The sequence below is a fragment of the Phaenicophaeus curvirostris genome, chromosome 1 (genome assembly GCF_032191515.1).
Source record: "Phaenicophaeus curvirostris isolate KB17595 chromosome 1, BPBGC_Pcur_1.0, whole genome shotgun sequence".
NCBI lineage: Eukaryota > Metazoa > Chordata > Aves > Cuculiformes > Cuculidae > Phaenicophaeus > Phaenicophaeus curvirostris.
Window position 1 is genome coordinate 141,371,345 of NC_091392.1, and position 19,144 is coordinate 141,390,488.

The following is a 19,144-nucleotide window of genomic DNA, read 5'->3' on the forward strand; positions in this document are numbered from 1 at the left end:
GGACTCCTCTTGGGAGGAAGTATCTGAGCACCAATGGACACATAAATATTGGCCCAGGATGGTTTGGGGCTGAGCAGCCCCTCAGCACCTATCCTGCTGAGCTGCTTCAGAGAACAGGCTGAATGCTCCGAGTCTGAGCAGTAGCTGGAGTTATGGTAAGCAGCCTTGACAAAACAAGGCAGGTATGAGGGGCTCGGTGTGCTCCCAAGCCTGCTTTTTACCACAGCATAAACACAGCCTGTGTTACCAAATATGTTTTACTGAGAAAACATGTCACGTTGTTTGGTATATATATATTTTTTTTTTCCAAAATACAGCTATTAAAAAATTGGGGAGGAAAAAAAAAAGGCAGCAAGGATCAATCAATCAACCATAGATATCAGTGGCTACTTGTATTTGTATCTTGATTGAAAGAGACTTTTGAATGCACATTTCCTTAATGTATAAGAAAATTAGATTAGAAAACAACAACTAAAGGGTCCAACCAGTAACTCAGATAAGAACAGTCCATTGAACATTGCCAGAGATGCTGACTTGAGTAAAGGCTGCAAACCTAATTGCAAAAAAAATGTATTTCCAATACTGAAGAAGAAAACTAAATGTGTGAAGATGAACAAAATGGCACTGATGAATGCAAGCACAGTTGGTATGAACTGGCTTTGACCTCAGCTAACCCAAATTAAACTCCAATTATTGTGGGACTAATTCTCCTGGCATGAAAAATACAGCCTGTCAACAAGAACAGAAAACATCCCATAAATCAAGAAATGTTAAAGCCTGGTTGAGGATTATGCATGAAGAGTGAGAGGATTATGATAGGAAACAGTTCTTAGGCTGATGAGCAGCAAACTCAGCTTCCCAGATAAAGGAAATTGCATGTAATGTTCCCATACAGCGTAGAAAAAAAGTGCTGCAAGCTTCTGCTAGACGGAAAAGACATGAAAGTCAAAATCTGTGGGATGAAGACTTCCCATGCAAAGCCAACAACTGTTGTAGACATCTCACTGTCTCTTGGTGTGTATGCAGCTGAAATGTACACGTTTTCTTTACTAAGTGGATTGTGGTCTGCCACATTTTTCATTTATCTATTTACTGTCAGTAACAGAATGCAATTTCCACCGTTTCTTTTAAGTTCTTGCTTATCAGCATATCTGTTTTCAGGCTTTTTGCTTGATACTGTAGGTTATACTGTAGGCGAGGAGCTGAACAAGAGGTAAAGTTACTTAAAAAGACAGGAGAGAAAGAAATGCATGCAGTTTGTTGAGGATGTATTGCACATGAAGGAATGCTGTCTTTCTCCAACATAATGTGGAGTACACAACTCCTCTGCGTGCCCCACTGGGGAAGTAGCAGAGAGATGGCACGTAAATACAGAAACTTCTATGATGTGCCCATACTCGCAGTAAAAGTTCTCCATGTCTATGATTTGCCCTCAGTCATTCCAGTTCAGGAAAGCCCTTGTGTACGCGCTTAAGCTCTGCTGAATTCAATTGGATTTCAGTACAAGCTTAAAGTTAAGAATCTATTGAGAGCTTTCCCGAATAGGGATCTGTGCTTATTGCACTTGGTTCAATCAACCCATGAGATTTTTGTTTCTTAGTTTTTCAGCACAAGAATAGAAAGGGTATATTTTGTGCATTAAGATCAGTTCTTTCCAGTATTTCTAGTGTTTGAAAATGTTTGGAGAGTGGTACAGAACAATTAATTCTGAAGAGACAACCATTGTATATTGTACATACGCACACATACATGTCTACACTCAGAAAAAGTTTGCTCAATATTGAAGAAATATTCACCTTTGTTTGGATCAATGCTGTGGTTGACAATTTCTGTAGCACAGTGTCCAGAATAACTGAATTATCCATGAAAGGTATACTGTCCTTGTGAACGGCACACAGTCATTATGACAAGTGAGCGCTGTTCCGCACCCAGTGAAGTCCTTGTTGAGTGTACTGAACTAAATGCTCCATACTGCTGTGCAAGGTGATAGGTCCCATCAATGCATCCAGGTCATTAAAAAAATCTACAGGGGAAAAAAAGATTCAGCATCAGGAAAGTGAAGCTGTATTTGCTACTTGTCACCCTTTAATAGATTTTATTCTCTTGCAAATTGAGTCAGGCTGAACATTTCATGGGAATGAAAGTTTAGTGCTGGTGAGATTAATTTTAAAGCCCTGTGGTTCATGATGTTACAGGCTGATGCACAGCAATTTTCTATTTAAAGAACAAAACAGTGAGTTCTTCGGCTTTGCTTTTCATTAATTTCCATTGAGTCTTGATAAAGCAAACAGATGCTGGGCAAGATTTATTTTGAGATTAAGGACAACTAAATCAAAAAGTCTGCACACAAATGTCTATGTATGTGTATGCTAGATGTTTAAGCTACAACAACAGAGAAATAGAGGCCTGTACAACCTGATCAACCCAGCCTAAAGAGTAATTTGGCTAACTAGCCACTACGGACTTAATCCAGTTGCCCACTGAGAGGTATGAAGTGCCCATCTGAGATGCTTGCAGGCAGTTGGTACATACAGCCTTGACTGGCAGTTCTGTTATAACACAGGATGTACAGGAGACTTCTGGAGTGGCAGTGTAGGTAAGGATACCTCAAACAGCGTTTGACAGCTATGGTTAGGCAACTGAATTGTATCCCTGTTTCCCCTGCAGGATGAACTGAAGAGCTCTCTGAATCCTGCTGTTTGTACTGAAAAAAACCTCCATCAGCTGCAATGGGAGATTAGCCCTCCAGCTTATGTATATGCGCCTACACTTAGGTGTCCTCATTTTTATTTAAATCCTGCCCATGCCTCTGCCTTGAATACATCAATTAGCCCAAAAACCAAAGAATATCATCAAGTATCATCAAGTCAGATGCTGAGGCACTTGCTCATGGAAACCAGTTCAGGTGAGAGAAGTTTCCTCAAAGACAGAGCAAGGCACTACATTCCCACCTGTGTCTGCTCAGATGGATGGAAGGGAGGGCTGGGAGCTGTTCATTCCTTCTGCAGAAGAAGTGAGCTCCTGCTTTTTGATACGATCTGGCTAAGTGCATCCCATCCAGCTCTATGACTTTGGGAGGCAGGAAGCTGTCTTGCCTTCCACAAGTCTTTCTCTCCAGAATGACACAGATATCAGTGAATACTACCCACAACTTATCTGTGACCTGTCAGTTACCAGTCCTGACCAGCCAAATGAAGAAAAAAAATAGGTGCTTCTGTGTAAGACAGCTATCCAAATTGCATTTTTGGGTCAGTTTTGAACAGACTAGGAGCAGACTGAAGAAAAAAATTGCCTCTGCAATCCTACTTTGCAGACAGGACTCCTATCAAAATAGTTATTTTTCTGATCAAAATCATGTGACAGTCTTCGAGAACAGTCCATTGCCTTGACTCACTCACCTCTGTTTTCCTTGGCCAGGTTGTCTGCCATCTCCCAGTAGTCGTAACTGTGCAGGATGCTGTTGGTGATGCTGACGTGGTTGGCAGCCATCTGATGAATGCGCTGCGGGATGCTGATGATAGGAGATGGGGAAGGGGCCCCCGTGCTCCCCTGGGATCCTACAGAGCTGACTGGAGAAGGGCTAGGGGACATGGGTGATGGAGTTCCTGTGCTCCTGGAAACAGATGTTAATAAAGTTACTTAAAAGGTGTTGGGATTTAAGACATGAGAGTATCAGAACGTACTGCAGTTAAGAAAATATAGTTTCTGACTGCCAATCTGAGGTAAATTTCTGTGCGACTTACTTTCCACTGGCACCCCAGGGAGATGGGTTCTGAGCAGCTTTTGATGAATTCTGTAAAGGGAAAAATTAATCACAATGCATATAATTCATATGAGGTGATGAAATGAAGAACATTAAACAGTATAAAATTAAAGAAACATAAAAAAAAATTGTGCAGATAGAAGTATTCAAGTCTCATGATGCAATAAACCCACTCAGCCTAGTTTGGTGTTGTGATGAAGCAGTGCTGCAGCACAGACTTAAAGAATAGTCTATTAAACACCCTGGGATGGGGGCTGACCTGGCTGATCATAGGGATGGGAATCTGAGGCTCCCTCAACTCAGGTGGGTATTTCAGCCACCAAGCTCAAGAATCTTTCTCTCGATTGCTCCTCTTGAGTCTCTTCCCCTTGATCTGAATATGGCAGCATTCACAGGGCCAAAGAGGCTGACCTTGTTGACTGCTGTTTTTTCTACCTGAGGAAGAAGCCCCTAGAAGGGGATATTAGATCGTTTACTGTGATCTCTTTTTTACCTACAGTCGTTAAGACTCTCATTTGTATACTGTGCTTAGAGTAATGAATTTTATTGCTTGAGGAGAGACTACCTTGTAGATGTACTGCTTTTACAGAGCAGGAAAAATTCAACTGTCCACAATAATGGAAACTGAATAGCTAAAATCATTCTAGTAGTTAATCTGCAAGAACTAGTGGGAATTTACTGGCAGGTTTCTGACCACTTGGCCTGTGGAAAAACTCCTCCCCTGTCCCAAACATAGTGACTGATTTAATCCTGGGCCTGTAAGAAAGAAGGCTGTAAAAAAACAGAAGTCTAAGATGTGGACCATCCCGTCTGCAGCCTCATATCCAGCAATGGCCAGTTGGTTGTGGACTCTCCTCTGGAGATATTCAGAACCTTCCTGGACACATTCCTGTGCAACCTGCTGTAGGTGAAGCTGCTTTAGCAGGGGGATTGGACTAAATTATCTCCAGAGGTCCCTTCCAACCCTGACTATTCTGTGAATCTGTGATTTTAGCTCTTCAGGGGAAAGTGACTTCCTTGCACCCTCCCCTGAAACTGTACATCCAGATAATTGTGTGCTGGAGAATAACCCTCTCTTCTTCACAATCACGAGACACCAAGTGAAGTCCTGCAGCTCAGCATCTGTTTATTGATATTGTTTAAATGCAGGGCTGCAGGTGTTGTAATCTGCAGGGGCTATAAGTGTTAACAGCAGTACAAAAACCCTTAGTCTCCCACGGCTTAGGAAGGAAAAATGGCAAACAAGTGGCTTCAGAGCTTCATGGATTTCAGGGTCAGGAGTAATTCCCTGGAACACAAAATCTGCAATTTCCCTTTTCCACCAACAATGGAACTGTTTGCAGAAACTAAACAACTTTAAAATTTATTTTATTGTATTTTACTTTGATTTAAAAAGGACAGCTAGTCATACAAAAATACTATGACACTATTTATCCTCCTTATTCTCCTGGGTCTTGTGTCTAATATTTACTCAGCTTCACAGTTAGGAAAACAGATTCTGTTTCAGAGTTTCAGGACTTAATTTTCTCAACGTCAGTGCTGGCTTTTGGATTTTGCTGGTCCAGTGTCAGCAAAACTGTTTGTCACCTGGAATTATTAGGTCTGTTCCCATAAACACAACGATCTCATCCTCTCTTAACTTGTATTGCTCAAGACACATCTCCTGAGCCTCTCTTTATAAAAGTTTGCTCTCTCAGTTTTGATGCATCCTCTGAACTGCCTCTTGCTTTCTCACATCTTCCATGCGTGCACAGCACTGGCTGTTTTTTAGCAGTGATCATCAGTGCTGTGTATGCTCTGGCATTTTTCCTGCATTTTGACACTGGGCCTTCTGCATCCCAGGTAAGTGGTATGAAAAATAAGCTTTGGAGTTAAGCCTATAGAAGAGGAGACTATGGGGGGACCTTATAGCAGCCTATACTTAAAGTACTTAAAGGGGCCTGCAGGAAAGCTTGGGAGGGGCTCTTTATCAGGGAGTGCAGTGATAGGATAAGAGGGAATGCTTTTTAAGTTGAAAGAGGGGAGTTTTAGATTAGACACTAGAAAGAAGTTTTTTTTATTCTGTGAGGGTGGTGAGGCACTGGCACAGGTTGCCCAGAGAAATCATGGAAGTCCCATCCCTGGAGTTGTTCAAGATCAGGTTGCATGAGGCTTTGAGCAACCAGATCCAGTGGGAGGTGTGTCTGCCCATGGCAGGGGAGTTGGAACTGGGTGATCTTTAAGGTCCTTTCCAACCCAAACCATTCTGTGATTCTGTGGCGTGAGTGTCCCAGAGGGGGTTCTTCCTTCAGTGGAATTTCTTTCTTTTTTCCTTATTTACCATCCTAAATAGAACCAACCTGGGAACCCTTGGCATTTATTCCTCAGAACTACTGGCCTTCATCTTTATAGTGTGATGGAAACTGAGCATGTTATTTACTTAGAGTTGGAATGCATGAATATCGAAATGGAGTCAAGGGTATTTGTGCTGTAAATTTAACCAGCCTCTGCCTTACTGTACAACTTCCCAAACCATTTTTTCTCATGCTTTATGCATATTACTCCAGCATCCTCTCAGTTCTGCACCAGAAAGATGTGGGTAAGGATTCTAAAAGAGTGTAATGCTGTAAGGGACCACCTTTTATCCCGTTTTGCTTGCTGCTACTCATTCTACTGGTTTCTCTATGCTCCCAAAATATGTCTGGCCCCTGAATGTCTGTGGCTTCTTTTTAATTCTCTGCTGCATAATTTTTTTTATAATGGAAATAAAAGATGTAAAAAGATGTTTAAATAATCATTTTTTCTTTTCTAAAAGAAAAGTGTGCCAAATTTTTCCTGCAAATGTGTGTGACAAGGTTTAAAATCTTTCTTTGATTGATAATATATGTGGAAGTTCTTAATGCAGTCAGCATTTCATGTCACTTGGTGTTGAAAGCTTTTAGATCCCAAATATGAAATGACTGGAGAATTGGCTTGTTTTCCATTGAAAATTATAGCAAATGGATTTTTTCTCCATTTTTACTTTCAAAGGTGAGAATACTTTCCAATGTGAAACTACGCTATCATTATATCAGCAGGCGCTCTGCAAAAAAAACAAGCTCATCTTGGCTGTAGTAGAGTATAAGTCCATTTTGTGTTTGCTGTGAAACGGTTTCTGTCTGCTAGTAGGAGACATTTTACATGGTTGAGAGCCTGACCATCCTTTTCTTAATGTAGGTACTCTCTGAACTGGTAAAGAAAAATAAAGTACTCTAATAGGCACATATTTCTTTCCCCTGAAATCAAGTCATTGTTAGAGAAACATAAGATGTTGAATTATATATTGCTAAATTTTTAGAAGCAATTACAGTGACTTCAATTTCAGTTTGACAATAACAGATCTGTCTATTTTCTTCACTGTCTTCATGTGTTCAGAGTCTGGTCATGAGCATTCATACTTGTATTTGAAATTTTTTATTAACAAAATGTCAAAGGATGGATGTTTTTCATTTCAAGGTACCTTCCTCTGCAAAAAATACCAACGCCAAACCCAGATAAACTCTACTTTCAAAGACAAACGGCTGTTCAGGTCCCCCAGACTGGTTTGTCATAAAGCAACTTAAAAATGTTCCTTTTTTTTTTTTAATTAGAAAGACAAAGGCTAATATTGTATTTGTTGATTAAATGCTGGATGGATTGACTGCTAAGTGAGCTCCACCTGAAAGGTTTTGTTCTTGAGGTACTTTCCAGAGAAAGGTTGTCTGTCAAATAAAATATATAAAAAATACTTTGAAAAACTTGTCTTATTCAAAATAATCAGGGTGTGGACTTGACAGAAAGCGGAAAACGGCAGCAGTAGTGGGCAAAGCAAAGCAGGCAGGAGAAGCCAGCGGTGCTGTGTCAAATCCATAGCTGTCAGTTTGGTTGCCTTCCAATGCTTTCCTATAACTCCCACAGAAGTCAGCATGAGCTATTTGAGAGGTCCTTGGGTAAGAACACGTCCCACGGCACTCTTCTACCTATCAGTGCCGCTACATGGAAGCCCTGAGGACTGATCTAGACCAAAGTCATCAACTCACAGGTAGTCTAGTGGGAAGTGTAATCCTGAAGGTGACTCTTAGAGCAAAATCTGCAACACCCGTTCACGACAGAGCTGGATAGCACTAGACAATCGACTGAGAATAACCTGAAAATCATAGAATCATAGAATAACCAGGTTGGAAGAGACCCACTGGACCATTGAGTCCAACCATTTTGGTTGTTTGTTAGTACAACAAATTTCTCATCCTTCAGGAAGGGATGTGATGTGTATATTGCAAGGAGGAGCACATGTGAAGACAACAGAATTGACTAGAGATCAGGAGTTGCCATGGGAGTCTAGGGTAAAACTCCCACTGACTTCATAAGGGAAGAACTAAGCCCAGCACAGCTACTGCTTCAGTAAGAAGCTGTATTTCCTGTAATAACACACCGATTTTAAGACATGTGGTAAAGAACGCACCTTGAAATACTCAATAAGCGCTTTTGAATACTTGACTGCATGGTCTCTCTTGAGTCGAAACATCCTCCAATATAGAAGGGCCAGGCAGCGGTAACTAGAACAAAAAGGAGAGCAAAAATGTAAAAGTATACCCCCTGAACAGTAGTCCTAAATAGTTATCTTAACTTTCCAAATTAACAAGTAATGGAAGGCTGACAGCACCTTGCTTGCTGTTATTATCACTATTTGTTTACAGTAATTCACATTTTGCCGGGGATTAACAGCAAGACTAGGTATTTCAGCTGGGACTGGTCACACTGAAAAATGAGGTACAGTGAGGTACTAAACAAAATATGCTTAGAAGGGCTTGCAGGATCAGATTCCCAGGTCTTGATGCTGACCTGAAGTCTGCATGCTTTTTCTTTTTTCCCATGAAAAGGTCTTTACAGGCCTAGAACTCAGCATAAGGTTTGGGGTTATTTATTTATTTATTTATTTATTTATTTATTTATTATTGTTGTAAATGCGAAGGCAACCTCTCTGGATATCTTATGCTGGGACTTCATTACAACAGCTTGGAGCCTTTATATCTAGCTAGAGTCATCCTGGGTGTATTTTCCCCCTGTACTCCCTGTACAAGGTGAGGTCTCACCTTGAATCTAGTGTTCAGTTTTGGAGACCTCACAAGAAGGTCTTTGAGGTGCTGGAGTGTGTCCAGAGAAGAGCAATGAAGCTGGTGAAGGGTCTGGAGCACAGTCTTATGAGGAGCGGCTGAAGGAACTGGGGTTGTTCAGCCTGGAGTAGAGGAGGCTGAGAGGGAGGCCTTATCACTGCCTAAAAGTAGGTTGTAGTGATCTCTTCTCCCAAGTAACAAGCAATGGGACAAGAGGAAATGGCCTCAAGTTGTGTCAGGGGAAGCTTACACTGGATATTAGGACATATTACTTTACTGAAAGGGTTGTCAAACATTGGGACAGGCTGCCTAAGGAAATGGTCGAGTCACCACCCCTGGAGGTATTACAAGGTATGTAGATGTGGTGCTTAGGAACATGGTTTGGTGGTGGACTCAGCAGTGATAGGTCTTAAAGGTCTTTTCTGACCTAAACGATTCTGTGATTCTGTATTTTGTGTACGGTCAGTGGTCTCTTCCAGAAACTGGAGATAGCTAGGCAACAGGGAAACCTCAGACTGGTCCAGATTTCACTGACCAAGCTCCTTTGTGGGAAACCAGAAAGGAGGTTGTGTTGGGGCCTGGAGGCTATTCCTAGGTCACCTGCCTGATTTGTTCCCCAGAGGAAACCAGCAGCTGGCTGAAAAACTCAATGTACCGTGATGGAAGTGTCTGCCCTTGTGCTCCTTGATACTCTGCAGAGTCCCACATACCTTTAATGCTACATAATTAAATGAGAGTAATAGCTATTAACCATAATCATACATTGCAATAACTGATGATCAGCATTCAGAACACATAAACTCTTTCCTTCGCTATTGGCTTTAGGTGTGCCAGTCTATTCTCCGAAGCGAGACTCATCATGACCTCTTCCTAGCCAGCTTTTTGATCGGCAATGTAGGATTGTCCCACGCTAGGGTGGCTTTGGAAGTGAAAATCTGGTGTGTTTTGCTTTTTCTTCAGCAGCGAGTATTTAAAAGCTGTACTTAGACTCGGAGCCAACCTAAAGCATCAGGTGGCTGGAGTCTGGAAGTGCAGAGCATCCCCATCTCCCCGCACCCTAAAAACTCAGCCAAATCCCTGGAACTCGCAAATTGCTCTTGAAAAAACACCTCCTAGCTGAGTTTTTCTCAGCCTGCGCTGAAGGTCGGTGGTGGATTCCTGCCTTTAGCCGCTAGAGGACAGTCTCTCCTTAGGAGAAGCGAGCCGGGATGCTCCAGGGCTGCGGTGGCCTCGCAGCCACCCTCACTCTCCCTCTGTCACCTTCACAGGTACAGCACATATGCAAATCGTGTCAGCTCATCTGCTGGCTGCCAGACGGTGAGTTAAGATCGCTATTCCTCGCTATTCCTCGCCCGGAGAAGGCACCGTCTGCTTTCCCTCGCCCTGACCTTTCTGCTGGAACAGATGCAGCCACTCGGTGAATTGGGATGTGGTTCTGCACGCACCGAAGGGCTCTGGCAGCTCTGAGCAACTCTTCCTAACGTGGCTTTATTGCTTTTTTATTTTTTTTTTTAATTTTTTATTTTTTTATTTTTTTTAACCATTTAGGCATTTTCCCACCTAAGCTTTTTCAAAGCAATTGCCACTAACGCGCTCTGTGTTCCTTCCACAGGCACAGTGAAAGTGGTGACAAAGAAAGGGCATTTTAAAGAAATTTTCAGCTCTGAATACTTTCTTCTTCTTCTTTTTTTTAATGCACAAATAATTAATTAAGGCTCCTTATTTATGGAGGCTAAAGATGCATTTAATTTGGGGCTTTAACAGATGGTTAATAGATGTTAAAACCACACTTGCTGATTGTAAGTGTCCACTTACTGAGAATCAGTAACCATGTAATAGGTATTTTATGTATCAGCTACACAGATATTAAATTAAAATTTGATTTTAATAACATTTTAGTATTTTAATAGCATTCAGTAAGCATCTATAGAATCTAAGGTGCATGCATATATAGCTCGGAATCTCAACTTAGAAGGTAATCCAAAAGGCTTAATTATCACCATGATTGTGTCACCCTTCATATAAAGTAAATATAATTTATTATTATTGAGCCTAAAATGTCAGCCACAAAAGAAATTACCGAGCTATTGGTACAAAAGTATATCACTCATAAAAACAACAAACCATCAGGCATTTAAGAATTAATTATGCTGACATACCGTAGCTGACCTGATCCCAGTCAATAGGTATGAATTGCTTATTTACAGAGACAGAATGCAGACCTGGTACAGTAAGCAGAAACTACTCTCTTAATTTCAAAAGACATAATAATCCTATCTGGCTGTGCCCAGCATCTGAGTTTCAAGAACTGGCTCACTGCGGAAAAGAAGCCTTTTGAGGAAATCTTGATCTACTAACCATAATGCTGCCAGCTGTTTATCTTCTGGTGTGGCGTTGGGGCCTGAGTGGGTTTTTAGTCTCACTGCATACCTTAAAGAAAAGGAAAAAAGCCAATGTGAGTTAACTGGGACAGCTTTATATTACTATCAGAGAACTAAGCTGCCCAATGTCATTTGATCTGCCTCCTAATACATCTTTGCTCAAGTTACCAAACACACATATGCTTTTCTGGTTGTGTTTTGGAGCTAGTTTGTCAATAACAGTGCCTCCCTGCACTCTTTAAACAGCAGTAACTACCTTGAACACCCAGTCTGGAGGGGAGCCTAGCTGGTGGGGGTGATGCTGTCCTACTAAAATGATCTCTGCTGCTGTGGAGACCCAGTTACACAGAGTCCATGCAGAAAGGTTATTGCAGCGTTTGAAGGCTGAGAGCCTGCCTTGAAGCTGGTGCTGCCCTCACCCTGCCAGGTCTTAGTATATCTACCCAGATTTGCTCCTCCAAGCAGAGCACAGCAGAGGGGGAACATGTGGCTCAGAGCTATTTTTGCTCATATGACATTACAGTCAAATTCTATAAATATTAAACATCCACAGAGGTAGCGCTGCTGTTTCAAGAGCGTATGTGCTATGCAATCACAAATTAGTTTCTGGAAATCTCAGCTTCCAGCTGAATACCTGAACAATGGACAAGGTTAGGACAACATGCTGCATTTCTGGGCTGGCTTCCAGAAATATACCTGTTCCCCATAATTAGCAGCTTGTGGTTTTTTTTCTCTTTGTTTTCAAACTTTAATCCTGGGCAAAGATTCTGTATGTTTCATTTTGTTTCAACAGGCAAATCTAGTAAACCAGTTATTTTTCTGAGCTGCAGCAACTGAAATCAACAGCAATTCACACTGCAACAGAACCAGATTATTGAAAGCTATGGATCTGCAAGCAAAATTCATTTCCAGAGTTAGGACCATGTACTTACTATCATGAGAACAGAAAGAGTTTTCTGCCTTTTGAAAAAAATAAGGGAAGAATTGCAGAGATGGGATGTACTGTTCTCTTACTGAAAAAAATTGATTTTATTTAATAATCTTTCAGTTAGAAAGCTGGCTTCAATGCACTAAAATGCATGAGAAGACAGCCCTAAATGGAATAAAATGCCAATTGAATTGTTAGCATGTGAGAAAATATTCACACCAACACTAAGTCCAAAAGAATGCAATTGTTTTAGAAGCTTTGCTCCATTATGATTATGATTAACAATTAAAATGTTTTACTTCCTATGCACTGATGACAGCTGTGTGGTTGCCTGTCCTGAGGAATGATGCCATGGTCACTGACAACGCAGCTTTCTCTGCTAGGGTGGCTGGGCTCACTTTCTTGTGGACAGAATCATTCATCTGCTGGGATGATTTTGACTTTTGTGTTCCCTACTGACAGTATCAATAATGTCAACTGTTAGTACCAACGCTAAAGGAGGAAAGGACTTTAGAGCCAAACTTTCTTTGTAAGCTTCAGGGTGGGACTGAATCCCCGACCATCCTGTGTAGAAAGCCATGAAGGTGACTAAATGTAGGGGTCTGCTGGACTGCTTTTATGACTCCACCAGCTACAGCAGCAGCACACATACCAAACAGACCTTGAGTGTCCATTTTTCTATCGCTGTTCCTATCTTCTCTCAGGTAACCATTAAACTGCAGTCTTAAACATGTTGCAACATTTTGAAAACTACCACTCCGTGTTTTGGTTTTACATATTCTTAGTTTTCTGTTTGGAGTAGTATAGGACTTTCTTGTAACTCAAGCAATAGGAAAAGCTTTTGGATTTTTTTTTTTTTTTGCATTCTACACAGTTTTCGGATTTAATTTTCATAGAAATCACAGATAATACAAACATATTACGTCTGACTGTCTAGGCACTTGGGAGGACTTCATTTCTACCTTCATACTTTATCTAGGGAACTACCTGATAATACGGAGAAGCATGTTTGCACAAACAGAGTAACTCCTGAGGTCATCTCTTCCCTTCCTACCTGATGAGTTCAACTGTTTCTGAATACATTGTGTAAGGGGATTTAGATTCCATTGGGCCTTGTTCCATTGCATTTCCACACTCAATAAACGATAGTGCTGCTTCTGCATAATTCAGTGCCTTTCCAAACTTTTCCACCTAGAGGGAAAAAATAAGGACACAGAGTAATCATCAAGATATGGTTAAATTTGATGGGATTTTCTCAATACCAATTGTAAACTTGACACACATTGGTATATCTTCAGATTCACAAATTTTCCAACGAGAAAGCTAAAGCCCATCAAATTCTGTGCATCGGTGAAAATAGTAAGATACAGAAAGCAGAGGTGAAAATGGCTACAAAATGTTATTTGGTCCACACTCTAGTGTTCAAAGAAGGATCAAGTTTGCTTAGAACATTCTTGACGGATATTTGTCAAGGCTCTTCCAGTGCTGGGAATTCCACAAACTCATCAGGCCTTTTGTTCCAGCTTTCATTAAAAAGTGTTTCTCATATGTTTGCAAATGTAGTTTTTCATCTCTCAACAAAAAAAGGTGATGATTATGGTGAATTAAGAGAATAAAAAGTAATACTTTGACTACAAACTCTTTCTTATTCAAAGACTCTGTTCTCATGTCTTCTCTCTATCTACTGTTTTCATGACTGCTTGACTCCACACCCCTCTCGTCAGGAATTTGCTTCCTATATCCTTATCTCTTTCAGGGACTGCTCTGCTCTTTCAGCTTCTCCTGCTACCCTTCTTCCTTGCTCCACTTCTTCTCCTATTTTCAGTACTTCTTTCGCTCTCCATGTATGTATTTGTGTATTTATACAAATACACATACATATATGTTCTCAATGACAGTGTATATGCAAATGTGCACATGTTTATATGCGTACACTTACATGCCTCTCACCTGCTCTCAGAATTTAATTTTTGATGTAGATAGAGATGAATCATACTAACACCTCTCTGTCCTGACTCTTCTTTCCTTCAGTCAGAACTCCTGCGGTACATAAAGCCCATTAATGGACTGGATGCATTTGGTTGAAATCTGATGCACATAGTAAAAGTTTAATGGACCTTATTCTTTTCCAAGGGATAAAGATTTTAAATGGTAACTTCGGAATGGCACACTGGCTTCAATCTATTTTAGGTTCTTATATGACTCCCGTTGTGATCATACTAGAGAACTTCACAAACTTTTTATTATATTTCTCTCCCCGATGCTCTCGTGTGGGTGGAAGAGCTATTATTCCAATTTCACAGATGGGGGGCTAAGTAGCAGAGAGACTTAGAGCAATTTTCAGGCTGCTCAATCTAAGTGCCTATGTTAGGTACTGCAGTGCCAAAATAGGAAGCATCAAGCCCACCAAGGTGATTCAAAGTTCCTGGAAGCACTTTGGCAATATGGCAATTCCTCCAGGATCCCTACGCAGTCATCCAGGGAGAGGAAGTACTTGCAAAGGGTGATTCACAAGCTGTAAGTAAGGTGCTGGTTCACTGTGTATGGAAGCTGAATATGAAGGATGTTTCAATCACCTGACACTGATGGGAGGTTATTTAAACTGTGCCTAAATGACTGTCATGCATGAGACTTGTGGCAGAGCAGAGAATGATGCTTGCACCTCCTCTTTCTAGAAGTCTACCATAGAAAACCATTTCTCTTCAGGCTAAGAATTTCCTTTGCATATTAAGTGATTTTTTTTCCATTCTGTTTAAAGCAACGTTCTAAAATGCAGCATTTGTACTTCTCCACATTATTTTTTGATTTAAGACTCACTTTAGAGTAATATGGAACTGAATAAACTACAGAAATTTCCACTAATAAACTCAGGTAGATTGTAAAACTCACTGTTAGTGCCCCAAATTAAGGGCCTGCTTCTGCTTCCTTGGCCTTTTTGCATTCTGTGCAGCTGAGAAAAAGAGGTGAAGAAATAGGCTCTGATCTACCTTTCTTCTTTCTGGCTGCTGTGACAATAAAATGTCTGTCTGACAGAGCAAGCCAGGACTGCAACTACTCTCACCTGCAAGACAGCTGTTTAGGATGCAAACTCCCATCCCACATGGTTTAGTAGGCATGCTGATGGTGGGCTGATGGTTGGACTTGATGATCTTAGAGGCCTTTTCCAGCTTTAACGATTCTATATATCGTGCCTGCCATTCTAGAGACATAAAGTTTTTAAGGCTGTGCTAGCTTATTCGTAGTGCTGGAGAAATGTAGCCTTGGAAAAAGCTGAGAGACAGGTAAGTGGAGCTCTCCTGGAGCACTGAGTACTTCATTGCACCCATTTGTTTGGAAATACAAACACCTCTTTCGTGCTCCATAAAGCCACAGATTCCCTTTTTTTCCTTACTGGCTACGTTTTTAGACTGGTCAAAGCAAGGCCAAGAATCTGTTCATTGCAACAACGTGTGCAAGGTGTTCCTCTAGGTTTACACAGATTCCTTGTGTGTTTCTGATTACATTAGAGAGGTCTGCCATGAAACCAGGGTTCTTTTGGCACCAAAGAACCAAAGCTCTTTAAAGAAAATACGAATCCCTCAAACACCAGACCAGATTTGGGGGTACAATTACAGGACCCAGCCAGGTAGTTAAACTGAGAAGATAGGTATGTCGATCCCTCACACAGCCTCCACTACTATAGTTACTAATTAAAGCAAAGGAACAAATAGAAAATTTTATTTATCCAGGCCTTTATCTCAGTAAGTCATTATTTGTTAAGTCATAGTTTATTGGGCTATGAACATTTGATTATATAAACATTTCTTAATTTAACAAGCCTAGCCATCCTTATAATAGATTTTATAATTACCCCAGCAATACTGCACTGATGAAGAAACTGCGTTGCAAAAATAATTTGGAGCAACATAACTGGATAGAAAATGTTCTCACCATTGCATCTGCTTTATGTTTCTTCCGTTTAGCTTCCTGCATAAAGTAATCTGCATTGCGTGGCCTACCAGGGGAAAATAAGAAGACATTTTATTATTTTCTGAAGTGCAGAATATTTTCAAGTTATTTTTCCCTTATTTTTGCAAGCATTTTTTATGAAGAAAATACACTTATCATGTAACCATGCATCTTCTGTTTCCAAATTGCTGCCTGTGGAGACAATAGCATTTATGACTGTTCTCATTCTTTAGAAGTCAGTGATTCAAAGCTAAAAAAAAGCTAATAAAATGTGTTTTTATGGATTATATAAACCGCTTCCCAAATTAGTGCAGTTTTGATCTGCAAAGCGGATGCAAGTGTTAAGTGGAACAAGTTATTCCATCTTCTCCTCTCCCTGGTGCTTGCTTACCTCTGTTTCTACTCTTCTCTGTACATTTGCTTTGGCTTCTTCCTCCTCTCAAAACAAGTGTGTGTTTAATCTCTCCACTTTGAAAACACACATTGGACATGCTTGCCTCCACAATTACCATATCTCTCCCCCTCTTCTCGCTCTTATCTGTGAAAATGCTGAGAGTGCTGTTTACTTTTGCTGCCTGGAGTTCATCTCTGGCTCGGTGCTGGGCTGCCTACTGCAATTCCACTGGTGTAGGTCGTGCCAATTTCTCCATCGATTTTTCCTCAAACACATCTCAGAGACTCCATCCCTTCGATAAGCTACCTGACCTACTGACTGCAGGGCACAAATTCAACTGCTGTCTCTGTGCCAAAACTGACAATTCCACTTCTGATCCAGACTCACCCACTTCCATCAAACTGAAAACACAAACTGAGGTCTCCTTGGCAATGTCTGGTCACCACCTCAGTGAGCTCCTCACTGCTGAAGCAAATTCCCCTTTCATAAAAATTTCTTCTTATTTCCAGACCCTGAAGATTTCAAACACGTGGGAGACGGCTGCCTTCTTTCTCTACTCAGCAAAAGCATGTTCTGGTTCTTCTCAGCATATACTGAGGTTACTGCCATATCCTCATGTCTCTCCGAGAAGGAAGCTTTGCCTTGCAAAATAGCTTTCTTAGTATTGGCTAGAGTGTCATTCCTTTGCCTTATCTAATGAAAATGAGATATTCCTGAGCAGTCCTAGTACAAATTCTGATGTTCTTAAAATTCACGCTTTTAAGTGCTTGGTGTTGTAAATGATATGGTACTATTGTTGCTCAGAAATCTGTTGTAGGTTAAATCCACCTGGCAGCTCAGCCCCACACAGCTTCTTGCTCACTTCCCTCAGCAGGATAGGGGAGAGAATCAGAAGACTAAACTTGTGAAAACTTGTGCATTGAGATAAAGACAGACTAATAGGTAAAGCAAAGCAGAATAAGGGATTCATTCACTGCTTCTCATTGATAGGCAGGAGTTCAGCCATTTCCTGGAAAGCAGGGTTCTGTTATGCTTAACAGCGACTTAGGAAGACAAATGTCATCACCCTGAACATCTCCGCTTTCTCCTTCTTCCCTCAGCTTTTATTGCTGAGAACAATGTCCCGTGGTGTAAGGTATCCCTGTGCTGAGTTGGGGTCAACTGTCCAGGCTCTATCCCCTCTCAACTCCTGCACTCCTAGACTGCTTGCTCACAGGGCAGGGTGGGAAACAGAAAAGGCCTCAAGGCTGTGTGAGCGCTGCTCAGTGATAGCTGAAGCATCCCTGTGGTATCAACACTGTTGCGGTCGTAGAACCATACAAGCTGCTATGAAGAAAACTAACTCTGTCCCAGCCTAAACCAGTACATAATTCTACCTAGTTCTTTTGAAAATGCGACTTCTCAGTACACATGTTTAATAAAATGTTTTGTGTGAGTCACAGAAGATACAGATCTAAAAACTGAAGTCAGTGGGATGGATGAGTAAAACATTTTTGCAGTAAGAACTTCCTCAGGTCTATAACAGATCAGTGGGAGCAAGGGGCAGCTTCTTGACAGGAGAGGACAGCCATATAAACTTCCTTAAGAACAGAAAGCTATTAGGCAGTGTATTTACTTGGTCCATTTCCTTCTACTTATGTGCACACAATTTCAAGGACATTTAATTGCACCACGGAAGGCTAGTCCACCTTATTTTGAAGAAAAGGAAGGCTGAATATCACTAGATGGAGACAAAATTTGAGGTCTGAGTAATTTTGAATGACTTCTGCCCCCAAAATCTTGTGGATATGAAGAAAACCAGTTCATTTGTTCTGACTTTCCTTAAAATATTCTTCTCCTTCAGAGTAGAATTTCTCCCCAGCTTACTTCAGCCAGTAGGTCGGAAAGTGGACTGAAGACAGGTTTGTGTCCCAGTATCTCATAACCTGCTGCAGCTGCAAATAGCTTCCTGTGCCCAGCAAGATGCTAACATTATCTTAATAATACAAACCATCTGGATTTGGTCTTGGTCAATTATGAACTATTAGACATTGAAACAGTGGTAGCTTGATGTAGAAAAATAACTATGTTTTCAGAACCATTAAGAATTCTTAGAAGAATGTAAGTCAATCCTGTTTCTCTTCATCTTGTGGAATGACTTCGATACAATGGTTTACTATGAAGTGTCAAGAAGTAAAACAAAGCAGAGCAGAGCAAATCAACAAAAAGTGGTCTCATCCCTCTGAAATGATTGAAGTGATGAACCTTTACATGATCCTTTGAAACTCAGCTCATTAAAATATGTCCGTTGCAACATCCCTGACCATATACCACCCAGCATTATATGTCTAATTTGCTTGTTTGAAGCATGGTAAGAGGCTGTAAAACCAAAGTGAGGCAACACAATATAATTATGGTCTACTTATTTATAAGTTAATTATAAAACGGTTTTCAACTAGTAGGATTTATCCTTGTAACTTATGATTAGCAATGAGGTTATTAGTAAGAAGCCTGCACATTTACTGAATGAAGAAGCTTGCTTTGTGGGCCCTGCTGTTGGGTTGTTAACAATAATGCAATGTGCAAAACCTGAAGTAATTGGTTTCTACCAAGTCCAATTGTTTTTTCAGAAGCCTAATA

General features: G+C 40.8%; 1 protein-coding gene across 1 annotated transcript in view; it reads right to left on the minus strand.

The window, feature by feature from the left end:
* Positions 1-370: 370 nt before the first annotated feature.
* Positions 371-19,144, minus strand: part of AFF3 (ALF transcription elongation factor 3) — a 328,515-nt gene continuing 309,741 nt past the window's right edge. Inside the window, exons 15-21 of the mRNA XM_069855424.1 lie at positions 16,114-16,177; positions 13,238-13,374; positions 11,233-11,304; positions 8,223-8,316; positions 3,744-3,793; positions 3,399-3,613; positions 371-2,023 (exon numbers count right to left, since the gene is read on the minus strand). Coding sequence (XP_069711525.1) covers positions 1,902-2,023; positions 3,399-3,613; positions 3,744-3,793; positions 8,223-8,316; positions 11,233-11,304; positions 13,238-13,374; positions 16,114-16,177 — 754 coding nt within the window. The 3' untranslated portion in view covers positions 371-1,901. The remainder of the gene's footprint in view (positions 2,024-3,398; positions 3,614-3,743; positions 3,794-8,222; positions 8,317-11,232; positions 11,305-13,237; positions 13,375-16,113; positions 16,178-19,144) is intronic.